General features: G+C 39.9%; 1 protein-coding gene across 4 annotated transcripts in view; it reads right to left on the bottom strand.

The window, feature by feature from the left end:
- The window catches only part of LOC133623070 (serine/threonine-protein phosphatase 2B catalytic subunit gamma isoform-like), a 90,716-nt gene that overhangs the window by 44,569 nt on the left and 29,806 nt on the right, over positions 1 to 16,341 (bottom strand). For all 4 annotated transcript variants that reach the window (XR_009817844.1, XM_061986012.2, XM_061986013.2 and 1 more), the window contains exon 2: positions 11,885 to 12,082. Coding sequence is in view for 3 of the 4 variants with exons in the window: in XM_061986012.2 (XP_061841996.1) it covers positions 11,885 to 12,082 (198 nt within the window). In the remaining variant the exon portion in view is untranslated. The remainder of the gene's footprint in view (positions 1 to 11,884; positions 12,083 to 16,341) is intronic.

The following is a 16,341-nucleotide window of genomic DNA, read 5'->3' as shown; positions in this document are numbered from 1 at the left end:
TCCAGTGATTATACTATAAAGTTATTTTCCATTTAACTTCACCAGTTTTAGATTATTTTTATTCAAAATCGCTGAATTTTCACATTTGCTGTTCAAATACTGAGAAGAGACGGTGCGGTGAACAGCAGCCAGTTGAGGCACGTCACTCAGTGCCGCAACATGGATTCCGGACTCGGCTAACTGCTGGCCGGCTGTGCAGTGAGACTGTATTGCTATATGAATTATATTATACATTTCCATAGTTTAGTTAGCTGAGGTATATAATGTACAGTGTATTTTGTCAACAACTGTATGTGTGTAACGTATTTCTTGTGCTGAGTGATCATAAAACGGCTGCAAAAGACGCACTGGCTGAGGCTCGCCTCCTGCACCCCCGCCGTAGAATTGTTATATCAACTAAAGCCCACACTTAAACTTTCCACGTGCAGGATTGAATCTATTTTAAAAAAATTATTTCATAAGAAGCCAAAAAGTGCAAAAACAATAATGTTCGTGTTGGAGGAGTTGTGAATGACTGCAGGGACACAACATTAGGTACACCTGCAGACTGCAGGTGTACCTAATTCACAACTCCTCCAACATGAACATTATTGTTTTTGCACTTTTTGGCTTCTTATTAAATAACTTTTGTAACCTATTTTCATGGGCTTTCCTCTTTGTGATGTTAAGTTCCTGTTATGCGCTGTTATACAGTATATGCCTTGAGCTCTTATTTTGAAGGCGCTAAGAGCGGAAGTGATGTCACGTTGCGGAGGTTTTTGAAAGAAGGTAAATAAAGTGGTCCTCGTGTAAACTGGAGCCTCCGTGTTTGTTATTTTGTAGTTTCATACAGTATAGGTGACATTTATAAACCCTCGGTTACACTTTTTTAAATAGATTCAATCTTGCACGTGGAAAGTTTAAGTGAGGGCTTTAGTTGCGGCGCATGGACTTAATTTCTAAGTAAAGGTAAGACCATAATAACGTTTTTTTTATTAAATGTGCTTTTTTGTGTGCTACAGTTTGTATGTGTAAAGTTAAAGTTAAGTTAAAGTACCAATGACTGTCACACACACACTAGGTGTAATGAAATGTGTCCTCGGCATTTGACCCATCCCCTTGATCACCCCCTGGGAGGTGAGGGGAGCAGTGGGCAGCAGCGGCGCCGCGCCTGGGAATCATTTTTGGTGATTTAACCCCCAATTCCAACCCTTGATGCTGAGTGCCAAGCAGAGAAGAATGCTGGTATGACCTTTTAAACATAACCCGTTAACTGCTGCCAATCAAATGGTGAATAAGATACTCTTTAGGGTTCATATGTTTGTAAATCTGACTGTGATGAAGTCAGTGCCTCACCAGCCATCAACCTCACCGCACGTCACTGCTTCACACTGAGCTACTGTAGACAAAATGCAAATTTGTCACAATTATGAGAGATTGTGGCATAGACAAGATTTGTACAAATGTGCAACCAGAGGGAATTGGGGGTTCAATCCCCAAAACGATTCCCAAGCGCAGCCATCGTTGCTGCTCACTGCTCCCCTCACCTCCCAGGGGGTGCAACAAAGGGATGGGTCAAATGCAGAAGGCCATTTCACCACATCTAGTGTGCGTGTGACTATCAGTGGTACTTTTAACTTTATTTAGAGTAGACAAGCAGGTTAAACTGACCCAACAGAAACCCAGCCAGCCTTTGAAACTACAAAGTACACTAAAGCACGCCCTACTCTTGTAATTTGTTTTCAAAGAGGCCCGCACTTTAAAGAGTTACTCCCAAAAAAGTAAAGAGAGAGTGGATTAAAATACAATAGTACAATAACTGCAGTTTCATAGTGTGAAAAGCCACGAAGTGATGCGAGTGCTGGCAAGCTGGGAGGTGAACTGCACCAACGCTAATCAGAGGTCTGCAATAAGAGATGGGCGAGGGCCAGTGACCTTGCAGACTCACTAGTATTTCTATTGAGTCGGGATGGAAATGTGCCATGTTTGATGTAGTAATTACATTATTTGATTTAATAATGTATATAGAGACATCCTGGATGGAGCTTGGGAGGTGGGGCAAAGAGGAAGGGAAGAAACTGCCCAAAGTTAGGAGTGCCAAGCTTGAGCCATCATATTCAAAAATACTTTATTTATGTACCGTATTTTTCGGAGTATAAGTCGCACCTGCCGAAAATGCATAATAAAGAAGGAAAAAAACATATGTAAGTCGCACTGGAGCCTGGCCAAACTATGAAAAAAACTGTGACTTATAGTCCGAAAAATACGGTATATGTTTTTGTAGTTTTGGTATTTTTAATAAAATTTACAAAATAAAAATAAAATAAAACTTTTCACATTGTCGTAGTATATTTTCTGCAGAATTTTGTGGACAAAAATGAAATTATTCCATTCCAGAATAAGGCTGTAACATAAAAAAATGTGGAAAAAGTGTAGAGCTGCGAATTCCTTTCGGATGCATTGTATACAACCAGAATATTTTCATTAAAAAAAAATAAAAAAAAGATTTTGCACCCCACTGAGATCTTTTTAAAAGCCCTTGAAACAAGCAGTATAGGACCCCTTTAAAGATGCTGAAAGCAATCCAATGTAGATCAATATATACAGTATGCTGAGCTATCTGATAGGGATGTAATGGTATCAAAATGTCACGGTGCGATATTATCACAGTATTAAAGCAGCACCATTGTAGCATCCGAGGTGTAAGTCCAAAGCACTCACTTTCTTATCAGACAAAAACACAAGAACTTGTACTCTTTTTGGAGCGTGCGTTTGACTCACTCTATTCCACTGTGCCGTGAGATACAGTCTGGTGTGCCGTGGGAGATTATCTAATTTCACCAATTTGGGTTAAAAATATTTTTTGCAAATCGGCAATTATAGTCTGAAAAGGATGTGTTGTTGTTGAGTGTCGGTGCTGTCTAGAGCTCGGCAGAGTAACCGTGTAATACTCTTCCATATCGGTAGGTGGCAGCCGGTAGCTAATTGCTTTGTTGATGTCGAAAACAGTGGGAGGCAGCGTGCAGGTAAAAATGGTGTATAGTGCTTAAACCAAAAATAAACAAAAGGTGAGTGCCCCAAAGAAAAGGCATTGAAGCTTAGGGAAGGCTATACAGAACAAAACTAAAACTGAATTGGTTACAAAAATTAAAAACAAAATGCTGGACGATCGCAAAGACTTACTGTGGAGCAAAGACAATGTACATCCGAACATGACATGACAATCAACAATGTCCCCACAAAGAAGGATGAAAACAACTGAAATATTCTTGATTGCTAAAACAAAGTAGATGCGGGAAATATCGCTCAAAGGAAGACATGAAACTGCTACAGGAAAATACCAAAAAAAGAGAAAAAGCCACCAAAATAGGAGCGCAAGACAAGAACTAAAACACTACACACAGGAAAACGGCAAAAAAGTTCATATAAGTCAGGGTGTGATGTGACAGGTGGTGACAGTACACCTACTTTGAGACAAGAGCTATAGTGATGCATGCTTGGTTATGGTTTAAAGTCATATCCAACAATTGCGAAGACAACTCTTTACTGTCAACTGAGTTTCGTTTTTTAACGATTTCTGCTGGTGGTGTGCCTCCGGATTTTTTCAACACAAGAAATGTGCCTTGGCTCAAAAAAGGTTGAAAAACACTGCTCTATTCTATTGACTTCAACAACAACACTGTCGCCCTCTAATGATGTCATCAATGAACAACAATCGTTCATTTTAACTCTTACATGCGTCCCTCCTTACTGGAAGAAATGTCCACATTTCAAAGTACACAAGGCACAATAAATGTAAAAACGTGCACGGCCACTTCGAATTGCTTCACCCACAAATCAAAAGGCTTCTCGCCGTGTCGTCGAAATGGTGCCGGTATCTCAACTCCTACATTGACAGTCAGTGTAGCAGAACTTCAAAAACAATTAACATCCATGTCGTAGTACAAACTGTTGCGTTCCGGGTTACAACACGCCGCTCACAAGCACAGCGGACAGGTAATTTCAGTAATTGTCACGAGTAAGGGTGTAACGGTATGTGTATTTGTATTGAACCGTTTCGGTACGGGGGTTCCGGTTCGGTTCGGAGGTGTACCGAACGAGTTTCCACACGGACATATTAAAGTAGCGTAACGCACGTTGTGTAAACAATGCACACCGAGGAACAACACACGGCATGATAGCAACGACCGGGCTACGATAGACTGACCATACGTCCTATTTTCACCGGACATTGAATCATTGGTACTTTAATTTAATTAATTAATGTACATGTCCTCTTGCGAGGCTGTCCGGGCAGAGTTTCTTAAATGCCTCAAATGTCCGGCATTTTGAGATAGGGTTGTGTGTATTTTCAATGTACGTTCAGGGTTGAGAAGGGGTTAAAAACAAAACAAATGGTGGAGGTGTGGCGCAGCGGCATTCATGAGGGAGGGGCAGAGACAGAGAGAGAGAGAGAGTTATGATAAACGCGCATGCGTCGCCAGGCTCTGCTTTTTATCCATAGATTTATCAAATGTTATTTTTTATTATCTATAGCAGGGGTGTCAAAAGTGTGCCCCGGAGGCCATTTGCGGCCCACAGCTAATGTTTTAAAAGGCCCACGGCACATTCTAAAAATACTATTAAAATAAACAAAAACATAACAAAACTGAAATAAAAAAGCTTAAAGGTTAAATGTAATTTAGAAAAAGTTGCAATGTTGACTAATAAAACAAAGCTGTTTTTTTTTTTCTTTCAAACTGTCATTGCTCAAAACATAATATTGAATCAAAATCAATGTTATTATGAATTATTGACCTATCCAAGGTCCCGATTACTTCACAGCAAATATTCCACTAAGAAAAATATTTTTGGTGGAAGATTTTGCAAATTTGGTAAATAAATAACCAAAACATTTATATTTTGTTGTTTTCTTACTGTACCGAAAATGAACCGAACCGTGATCTCTAAACCGAGGTACGTACCGAACCGAAATGTTTGTGTACCGTGACACCCTTAGTCACGAGAGAGAGAAAAAACGCCAAATACCGCTGCCACCAATGAAGCGTCCGAGGTGTAGGGCGTCCAAAACACTCTTAGAAAACATAGGAACTTGTACTCTTTTGGAGTGTGCGTGTGACTCCCTTTATTCTGTTCACTTCAACTACTACACCGTCGCCCTCTAATGAATGTGACATCGTAGGTCAACCGGAAAAGTAATTCAGTTATCCGCGCTAAAATGAAATAAGCCCCCCCTATTAGTCACACTAGTGAGAGTACATGGACACTTGGACTTCACACATAGGTGTACAAATATAAAAGAACGAACTATTTGAGAAATCAGACTAATTTAGCGCATGGAAACATAATGATTGTGGAGAGTGGCAGGAATCCTGCTACACAAAAAAAACTACAAATATGCTTACTTGCTTTACAGCATACGTGACTCCCCACTTTCCCCATTCGTTAAAAAAGTCAATGCAAACGCCGACATGCTGCCAGAAAATCACTGTTATTAAAATTACTGCTGTCATGGTCAAAGCGTCCAAAACAACTAAAGCAGTGGTTCTTAACCTTGTTGGAGGTACCGAACCCCACCAATTTCATATGCGCATTCACCAAACCGTAATCATAAAATGATGTTATTATATTAAAGAAATACTAATAAAGATATATTTTACAAACGGAAAGTTACAGGAATGTACACATGATCCCATGTTTACATCTCATTGTGCAACATGTGAATTTTTTAGTGGGAACTAAATGCGATATCTGAAAGGGGTACACATTATTTCCAAAGTAGGACCCCCCCACCCAGACATATAATACTAGTACACAGCTCATGAAAAACAATATGTTATAGTCATTGTAAGTGGGCCAAAACACTTATATTAGAAAATAATCTCATGGAAATGACTGCTGTAATTTGATTACAATAATAAAACATTGAACTTGTTATTTAGTCTTAAAGGGGAACATTATCACAATTTCAGAAGGGTTAAAATCATTAAAAATCAGTTCCTAGTGGCTTATTTTATTTTTCGAAGTTTTTTTCAAAATTTTACCCATCACGCAATACCCCTAAAAAAAAGCTCCAAAGTGCCTGATTTTAACCATCGTTATGTACACCGGTCCATTTACCTGTGACGTCACACAGTGATGCCAACACAAACAAACATGGCGCATAGAACAGCAAGCTATAGCGACATTAGCTTGAAATCAGACTCGGATTTCAGCGGCTTAAGCGATTCAACAGATTACGCATGTATTGAAACGGATGGTTGTAGTGTGGAGGCAGGTAGCGAAAATGAAATTGAAGAAGAAACTGAAGCTATTGAGCCATATCGGGTTGAACCGTATGCAAGCGAAACCGACGAAAACGACATGACAGCCAGCGACACGGGAGAAAGCGAGGACGAATTCGGCGATCGCCTTCTAACCAACGATTGGTATGTGTTTGTTTGGCATTAAAGGAAACTAACAACTATGAACTATGTTTACAGCATATGAAATACATTTGGCAACAACATGCACTTTGAGAGTGCAGACAGCCCAGTTTTCATCATTTAATATATTCTGTAGACATACCCTCATCCGCTCTCTTTTCCTGAAAGCTGATCTGTCCAGTTTTGGAGTTGATGTCAGCAGGCCAGGGAAGCTAGGGTCAATATTCTTCTCTTGATCATCTTTGGTGGCATAAGGGACGGTGTGAGCCAAGACATCCAGGGGGTTTAGCTCGCTCGTCTTGCTTGCCGTGCTACCGAGGTCCTTTGTCCCTGAATTGTTCACACACTACGGCAGATTCAATGGGGGTCTGGCGGCAGATTTCTTTGACTTTATCGTTGGAAATGCATCTGCTTTGAGTGTCGCAGGATATCCACACATTCTTGCCATCTCTGTCGTAGCATAGCTTTCGTCGGTAAAGTGTGCGGAACAAACGTCCAATTTCTTGCCACTTTCGCATCTTTGGGCCACTGGTGCAACTTGAATCCGTCCCTGTTCATGTTGTTACACCCTCCGACAACACACCGACGAGGAATGATGTCTCCAAGGTACGGAAAAAAACAGAGCTGATTTGACTCGGTGTTTGAGAAAATGGCGGATTGCTTCCCGATGTGACGTCACAACAATAATAGAAAGGCGTTTAATTCGCCAAAATTCACCCATTTAGAGTTCGGAAATCGGTTGAAAAAATATATGGTCTTTTTTCTGCAACATCAAGGTATATATTGACGCTTACATAGGTCTGGTGATAATGTTCCCCTTTAAGGAGTTTTTGTGTTTGCTCACACATATGGAAAATTAGAGGGAACATTGTTTGGGGGTATCTATAATACGCCAACAGGGAGAAGTTTTTATTTACACGATGAGTCGGGCGTGTCTTGACCTCCGCGGCGGAGGCTCTGCCGAACCCCTGAGGCCGACTCACCGAACCCCTAGGGTTCGATCGAACCCAGGTTAAGAACCACTGAACTAAAGAAACAAAAAGTTTTGTCTAAGGAGACAAAAAAGACAAAACAGAGCTTACCCGTACAAAAGGACAGTCAGGATAAACATTGCCCTGGCTTACACTCGCTGGCATGAGCTCAAAGACGAGGAATTTCAGACCAATGCTGCCTTGGCTCTGTTCCTGCTGGACTAGTAGGTAACTTTCTCAAATCAAAATGATAATGCTAATGTTAGCTATCGGTAAATTTGCGTGGTAGCAATAAATAGCCATCAACGTGATAGTTTCGCTACTAATCTCCCGCTGATCTTTCCTTTGCTTCGGACCTGCATCCGCCCCAATACATGCTTGGTAGTAGCTTAGTTTGTAGTGCAATCCAAGATCATTTCTTGAATAGTGTCTGCTGTTTAAGATCAGCATAACCATTACAGATGTATTATTTGTGCCAATATTACAGCGAACATCATGTCAGCATTTCATAGGAAATTAAAGTTAAAGTACCACTATAGTCACACACACACTAGTTATGGTGAAATTACCCTCTGCATTTGACCCATCCCCTTATTGCACCCCCTAGGAGGTGAGGGGAGCAGTGAGCAGCAGTGGTGGCTGCGCTCAAGAATCATTTTGGTGATTTAATTTAAATTTACTTTAATTTAACAATTCCAATCATTGAGTGCCAAGCAGGGAGGTAATGGATCCCATTTTTATAGTCTTTGGTATGACTCGGCCGGGGTTTGAACTCACGACCTACCGATCTCAGGGAGGACACTGAGCAGGTCCGCTAAAATCAACCAGAACTGAAAGTTCTTAAGTAGGGATTTAAGGCTACGGTATGATTATATTGTGGGGTATGTCCAAAAAAAAAAAAAAAAGACTTGAAAACGCCATAGTGTGTCAAATGAAGTGGCTAGGAATGTTTAGGATAAACAAACTTATTGTAATTGAACACAAACATAAAGCAAAATGTTCTAACAATATTTATTATTACAAACATGAATTTCTAAGTGCAAAGAATTGTGCAGGGATATCCACTGTTTCAAGCAAATATTTTAAACAAACTTACAGTTGTGTGTAGAGATGTCCGACAATGGCTTTTTTGCCAATATCCCGATATTGTCCAACTCTTAATTACCGATTCCGATATCAACCGATACCGATATATTCAGTCGTGGAATTAACACATTATTATGCCTAATTTTGTTGTGATGCCCCGCTGGATGCAATAAACAATGTAACAAGGTTTTCCAAAATAAATCAACTCAAGTTATGGAAAAAAAATGCACTGCCATATTTATTATTAAAGTTACAAAGTACATTATTTTTTTTAACATGCCTCAAAACAGTAGCTTGGAATTTGGGACATGCTCTCCCTGAGAGAGCATGAGGAGGTTGAGGTGGGCGGAGTTGGGGGGGCGTGGTTGAGGTGTGTGTGTGGGGGGGTGTATATTGTAGCGTCCCGGAAGAGTTAGTGCTGCAAGGGCTTCAGGGTATTTGTTCTGTTGTGTTTCTGTTGTGTTACGGTGCGGATGTTCTCCCGAAATGTGTTTGTCATTCTTGTTTGGTGTGGGTTCACAGTGTGGCACATATTTGTAACAGTGTTAAAGTTGTTTATAAGGCCACCCTCAGTGTGACTTGCATGGCTGTTGACCAAGTATGCCTTGCATTCACTTGTGTGTGTGTGAAAAGCCGTAGATATTATGTGATTGGGCCGGCTCGCAAAGGCAGTGCCTTTAAGGTTTATTGGCGCTCTGTACTTCTCTCTACGTGCGTGTACACAGCGGCGTTTTAAAAAGTCATAAATTATACTTTTTGAAACCGATACCGATCATTTTGAAACCGATACCGATAATTTCCGATATTACATTTTAAAGCATTTATCGGCCGATAATATCAGACTGCCGATATTCTTGGACATTCTTAGTTGTGTGTCTTTAAAGTAACAATGTAAATCCAGTGTCTAGAATATGGTGTTTCTCAGAAAAGCGAACTACCAATTTTGGCTTTGCTGGCTTCAAATATATTTTCTGGATGACAGTTTATGAGGACGCTTCCTTCCACTCGAGTGCTGCTGGACAGGCTCTAGCTCGCCCGCTACATCGAGAAAGACAAGGGGTGGAAAAATGGATGAATGGATTGAGGATTTATTTAATAGTTTTTCAGTTTTCTTGTATTTCCTGCATTGAACATTTATTTTTGGTGATTATGTCTGTGCTGATCATGGTTTTATTGTGAAGACTTTGAAACGGAAATACCGCGGTATCTTCAATACCGTTCCACCACTACTATATGACCGAAACATTGACATCTTAGCTTTTTCTATTAGAGAATTAGCTAATAATAATGTATTTTTCGGACTATAAGTCGCAGTTTTTTTCATAGCTTGGCCGGGGGTGCGACTTATACTCAGGAGCGAATTATGTGTGAAATTATTAACACATTACCGTAAAATATCAAATAATATTATTTAGCTCATTCACGTAAGAGACTAGACGTATAAGATTTCATGGGATTTAGCGATTAGGAGTGACAGATTGTTTGGTAAACGTATAGCATGTTCTATATGTTATAGTTATTTGAATGACTCTTACCATAATATGTTACGTTAACATACCAGGCACGTTCTCAGTTGGTTATTTATGCCTCATATAACGTACACTTATTCAGCCTGTTGTTCACTATTCTTTATTTATTTTAAATTGCCTTTCAAATGTCTATTCTTGGTGTTTTTATCAAATAAATTTCCCCCAAAAATGCGACTTACAGTATACTCCTGTGCGACTTATATATGTTTTTCCCTTCTTCATAATGCATTTTTGGTCGGTGCGACTTATACTCCGGTACATCTAATTCATAATAGATTCATTTTATTTTTAGACTATGCCTAGGACCAATAACAAATGAGCTGTGGTCCGAAAATGGTCCCCAGGTCGCACTTTGGACACGTTTGTATTACACTATGGCAGTGGTTCTTAACCTTGTTGGAGGTACCGAACCCCACCAGTTTCATATGCGCATTCACCGAACCCTTCTTTAGTGAAAAATAAAATGTTTTTTTTCAAATTCAAGACAAAGTTATATGTTTTTGGTAACACTTTAGTATGGGGAACATATTCTAAGTATGGTAACTAAGACTGAATTTAGAGTTTTTTGGACACTAGGGGAACATATTCTAAGTAACAAAGACTTAATTTAGAGTTATTTGGTTAGGGTTGAGTTGAGTTTGAGTTTATTTCGAACATGCATGCATACAACATGATACATCACAATCTCCAGTTTCTCTTTTCAACATGTTCGAAAAGGAGTAGGAAGAAGCAGAGCTTATTTAATCCTACCCCTTTTCTTTTACATAACAGTTGCTAAAACTTTTGTTCACTTCCTGTTCTCAATTTATTCACAATATACTCCATAAGTAATCACAATAAAAATAAGTAAATAAATAATAATTGGTGAAGTAAGTTACATTTCATATGTTGAGATAAGTAAGATTATTTTGTGAGTGAAAGAATGAAAGAATGGATGAGTTAAATAAATTCAGAATGTTTATCATGGTTCTTCTTCTTTATAATTTGTAAACACTTTAAGTTTGAAGAGTTTCTTGAAGTGGATCATATTAGTACATTGTTTGATTGCTTTGCTTAATCCATTCCATAATTTAATTCCACATACTGATATACTGAAGGTCTTAAGGGTTAGGGTCAGGGTTAGAGGTTTAGGGTTATAATAAGGCCATGCCGAATAAGGCATTAATAAATACTTAAAAATGACTAGTTAAGAGCCAATATGTTACTAATTTGCATGTTAATAAGCAACTAATTAATGGTGAATATGTTCCCCATACTAAAGTGTTACCATGTTTTTTTACTGGTGCACAAAATGAACCGTGCATGAACATCACCTTGTTCAAACAACAAAACCAACACAGTGCATAAACTCACAACAAATTACACACCTGCAAACCAGTCAGCTGTTGCCGTATCCGTAATACGCCGATAGGGAGAAGTTTTTATTTACACTTGACCTCCACCGAACCCCTGAGCCCGACTCACCGAACCCCTGGGGTTCGATCGAACCCAGGTTAAGAACCACTGCACTATGGAGTTTGGCTGTAGTGTTTGCATGCGTGCAGAATGTGCATGTGAAAGTACTGTGGCTTTGGAAGTGTGGTTTAACACCTACAGTACAGTTTTCTTTCCCTGTTACAAATCAGCTGATGGATTTGTAAACTTGTCAAAGTTTCCCAATGATTTGGCCTCTTTTAATATTGTAAAAATCCAAATGTGAAACCACCTGTTCTCTGGTCAACAGGGCTTGGACAATGTAAACAGGAAGAAGGTTTGGTGCATGGACGACCAGCAAAAATGGCACTACTTTTTAGTTGAAATACAATACGGGAAGAAACTTGAACCCAATAGTACCAGTCGACCCAAAAGCAAGTGCAGACCAGCCAGCAAATTCATATCATTCTCTTCACCCTACCTGTAATAGGTGCCTCCACTTCCAGCATGCACTTCTCTTGGCGAAGGATATTGGCGCCATCGTTGATGATCTTTAAAGCCACATCTTCTTCCACCCTACCCTCTTTCACGAGGTGGTTACGGAGCAGCTCTGCATTGGGCTTGCTATCCTCAAATAGCTCTTTTATTGTCAGTTTATGTTGTGGCGGGTATGGCACAGCTGTTGAGAGAGAAAACATTGTTTTGTTTCAATAACAAGGCAATGCTGAAATATTCAAGATATGCATGCTGTCTGTTCAAAATGAAATGATCCACATATCAATAACGTATTTAAAGAGCTTCTACAAGAATATAGAAACATGTCAGGTGATAAGAGGCAAACAGAAGTGAAAAAGGTATGTACAAACCCCATTTCCATATGAGTTGGGAAATTGTGTTAGATGTAAATATAAACGGAATACAATGATTTGCAAATCCTTTTCAACCCATATTCAATTGAATGCACTACAAAGACAAGATATTTGATGTTCAAACTCATAAACTTTAAAAAAAATTTGCAAATAATAATTAACTTAGAATTTCATGGCTGCAACACGTGCCAAAGTAGTTGGGAAAGGGCATGTTCACCACTGTGTTACATCACCTTTTCTTTTAACAACATTCAATAAACGATTGGGAACTCAGGAAACTAATTGTTGAAGCTTTGAAAGTGGAATTCTTTCCCATTCTTGTATTATGTAGAGCTTCAGTCATTCAACAGTCTGGGCTCTCCGCTGTCGTATTTTACGCTTCATAATGCGCCACACATTTTCGATGGGAGACAGGTCTGGACTGCAGGCGGGCCAGGGAAGTACCTGCACTCTTTTTTTACGAAGCCATGCTGTTGTAACACGTGCTGAATGTGGCTTGGCATTGTCTCGCTGAAATAAATGGCGCTTAGATGGCAGCATATGTTGTTCCAAAACCTGTATGTACCGTTCAGCATTAAAGGTGTCTTCACAGATGTGTAAGTTACCCATGCCTTGGGCACTAATGCACCCCCATACATCACAGATGCTGGCTTTTGAACTTTGCGTCGATAACAGTCTGGATGGTTCGCTTCCCCTTTGGTCCGGATGACACGATGTCGAATATTTCCAAAAACAATTTGAAATGTGGACTCGTCAGACCACAGAACACTTTTCCACTTTGCATGAGTCCATCTTAGATGATCTCGGGCCGAGAGAAGTCGGCGGCGTTTCTGGATGTTGTTGATAAATGGCTTTCGCTTTGCATAGTAGAGCTTTAACTTGCACTTACAGATGTAGTGACCAACTGTATTTAGTGACAGTGGTTTTCTGAAGTGTTCCTGAGCCCATGTGGTGATATCCTTTAGAGATTGATGTCGGTTTTTGATACAGTGCCGTCTGAGGGATCGAAGGTCACGGTCATTCAATGTTGGTTTCCGGCCATGCCGCTTACGTGGAGTGATTTCTCCAGATTCTCTGAACCTTTTGATGATATTATGGACCGTAGATGTTGAAATCCCTAAATTTCTTGCAATTGCACTTTGAGAAACGTTGTTCTTAAACTGTTTGATTATTTGCTCACGCAGTTGTGGACAAAGAGGTGTACCTCGCCCCATCCTTTCTCGTGAAAGACTGAGCATTTTTTGGGAAGCTGTTTTTATACCCAATCATGGCACCCACCTGTTCCCAATTAGCCTGCACACCTGTGTGATGTTCCAAATAAGTGTTTGATGAGCATTCCTCAACTTTATCAGTTTTTATTGCCACCTTTCCCAAATTCTTTGTCACGTATTGCTGGCATCAAATTCTAAAGTTAATGATTATTTGCAAAAAAAAAAAATGTTTATCAGTTTGAACATCAAATATGTTGTCTTTGTAGCATATTCAACTGAATATGGGTAAAAATGATTTGCAAATCATTGTATTCCGTTTATATTTACATCTAACACAATTTCCCAACTCATATGGAAACGGGGTTTGTACATGAATAGTGTTGAAGGACAAATGAAGCAACACATCTGCTTGTACAATATGCCACCAAGACATACCTTACCTGACTTGCCTTTCTTCAGTAATCTGTTCCAAACCACCCACACAATCCTTCATATCATCAACAAAAAAAGGTCAGTGCTTTCAAGGCTCAGACCTGAGAGCTCTGTGATTAAAACTAAAAGCACATTGGTTTTCACTGTCTAATTGAGTGACAGCGTCGTGCTGCGAGGAACATTTTTACCCACAGCAGCTGAATCTGAAATATGAGCACTACTAAGACTCTGCAAAAAATGACATGTTTTAAGTCTACTATTGTGCACAAGCACCCACTGCACTGTCGTTGGCATGGCCACCAACACGTCCTGCTTGCACTGCCCATCCTCCAGCAAACTTAGCCAGCCAGGGCGAGTTTGCTCCACTGAGTCTACCCACCGTCTAACCTTCATATGTTTGCGGGTGGAGCAATCAGATTATTTGACTTGAAAAGTAAGCACATGGCCCTGAACATTGTGTGTGTGTGTGTGTGTGTGTGTGTGTCTTAATGGGGACATCGCTCTGTTTACACAGTCACCTTTAGGGGACCTCTGACGGTATGGGGACAAAAAACAGGTCCCCTAAAGCAGTGGTCCCCAACCTTTTTGTACAAACCCCGTTTCCATATGAGTTAGAAAATTGTGTTAGATGTAAATATAAACAGAATACAATGATTTGCAAATCCTTTTCAACCCATATTCAATTGAATGCACTAAAAGACAAGATGTTTGATGTTCAAACTCATAAACTTTTTTTTTTTTTTTGCAAATAATAATTAACTTAGAATTTCATGGCTGCAACACGTGCCAAAGTAGTTGGGAAAGGGCATGTTCACCACTGTGTTACATGGCCTTTCCTTTTAACAACAGTCAGTAAATGTTTGGGATCTGAGGAGACACATTTTTGAAGCTTCTCAGGTGGAATTCTTTCCCATTCTTGCTTGATGTACAGCTTAAGTTGTTCAACAGTCCGGGGGTCTCCGTTGTGGTATTTTAGGCTTCATAATGCGCCACACATTTTCAATGGGAGACAGATCTGGACTACAGGCAGGCCAGTCTAGTACCCGCACTCTTTTACTATGAAGCCACGTTGATGTAACACGTGGCTTGGCATTGTCTTGCTGAAATAAGCAGGGGCGTCCATGGTAACGTTGCTTGGATGGCAACATATGTTGCTCCAAAACCTGTATGTACCTTTCAGCATTAATGGCGCCTTCACAGATGTGTAAGTTATCCATGTCTTGGGCACTAATACACCCCCATACCATCACAGATGCTGGCTTTTCAACTTTGCGCCTATAACAATCCGGATGGTTCTTTTCCTCTTTGGTCCGGAGGACACGACGTCCACAGTTTCCAAAAACAATTTGAAATGTGGACTCGTCAGACCACAGAACACTTTTCCACTTTGTATCAGTCCATCTTCGATGAGCTCAGGCCCAGCGAAGCCGACGGCGTTTCTGGATGTTGTTGATAAACGGTTTTCCCCTTGCATAGGAGAGTTTTAACTTGCACTTACAGATGTAGCAACCAACTGTAGTTACTGACAGTGGGTTTCTGAAGTGTTCCTGAGCCCATGTAGTGATATCCTTTACACACTGATGTCGCTTGTTGATGCAGTACAGCCTGAGGGATCGAAGGTCAAAGGCTTAGCTGCTTATGTGCAGTGATTTCTCCAGATTCTCTGAACCCTTTGATGATATTACAGACCGTAGATGGCGAAATCCCTAAATTCCTTGCAATAGCTGGTTGAGAAAGGTGTTTCTTAAACTGTTCAACAATTTGCTCACGCATTTGTTGACAAAGTGGTGACACTCGCCCCATCCTTGTTTGTGAATGACTGAGCATTTCATGGAATCTACTTTTATACCCAATCATGGCACCCACCTGTTCCCAATTAGCCTGTTCACCTGTGGGATGTTCCAAATAAGTGTTTGATGAGCATTCCTCAACTTTATCAGTATTTATTGCCACCTTTCTCAACTTCTTTGTCACGCGTTGCTGGCATCAAATTCTAAAGTTAATGATTATTTGCAAAAAAAAAAAAATGTTTATCAGTTTGAACATCAAATATGTTGTCTTTGTAGCATATTCAACTGAATATGGGTTGAAAATGATTTGAAAATCATTGTATTCCGTTTATATTTACATCTAATACAATTTCCCAACTCATATGGAAACGGGGTTTGTAACTGCAGACTGGTCAACGTTTGGAAATTTGTCCCATGGACCTGGGGGGGAATATGGTTTTTTGTTGTCATAAAAAAATACAATCATGTGTGCTTACGGACTGTATCCCTTGCACACTGTATTGATCTATATTTATATATAATGTAGGAACCAGAATATTAATAAAAGAAAGAAACAACCCTTTTGTGTGAATGAGTGTGAATGAGTGTAAATGGGGGAGGGAGGTTTTTTGGGTTGGTGCACTAATTGTAAGTTTA

This window comes from Nerophis lumbriciformis, linkage group LG12, assembly GCF_033978685.3.
Source record: "Nerophis lumbriciformis linkage group LG12, RoL_Nlum_v2.1, whole genome shotgun sequence".
NCBI lineage: Eukaryota > Metazoa > Chordata > Actinopteri > Syngnathiformes > Syngnathidae > Nerophis > Nerophis lumbriciformis.
The sequence above is the reverse complement of the archived record's forward strand: the minus strand, read 5'-3'. Positions and strand labels throughout refer to the sequence as shown.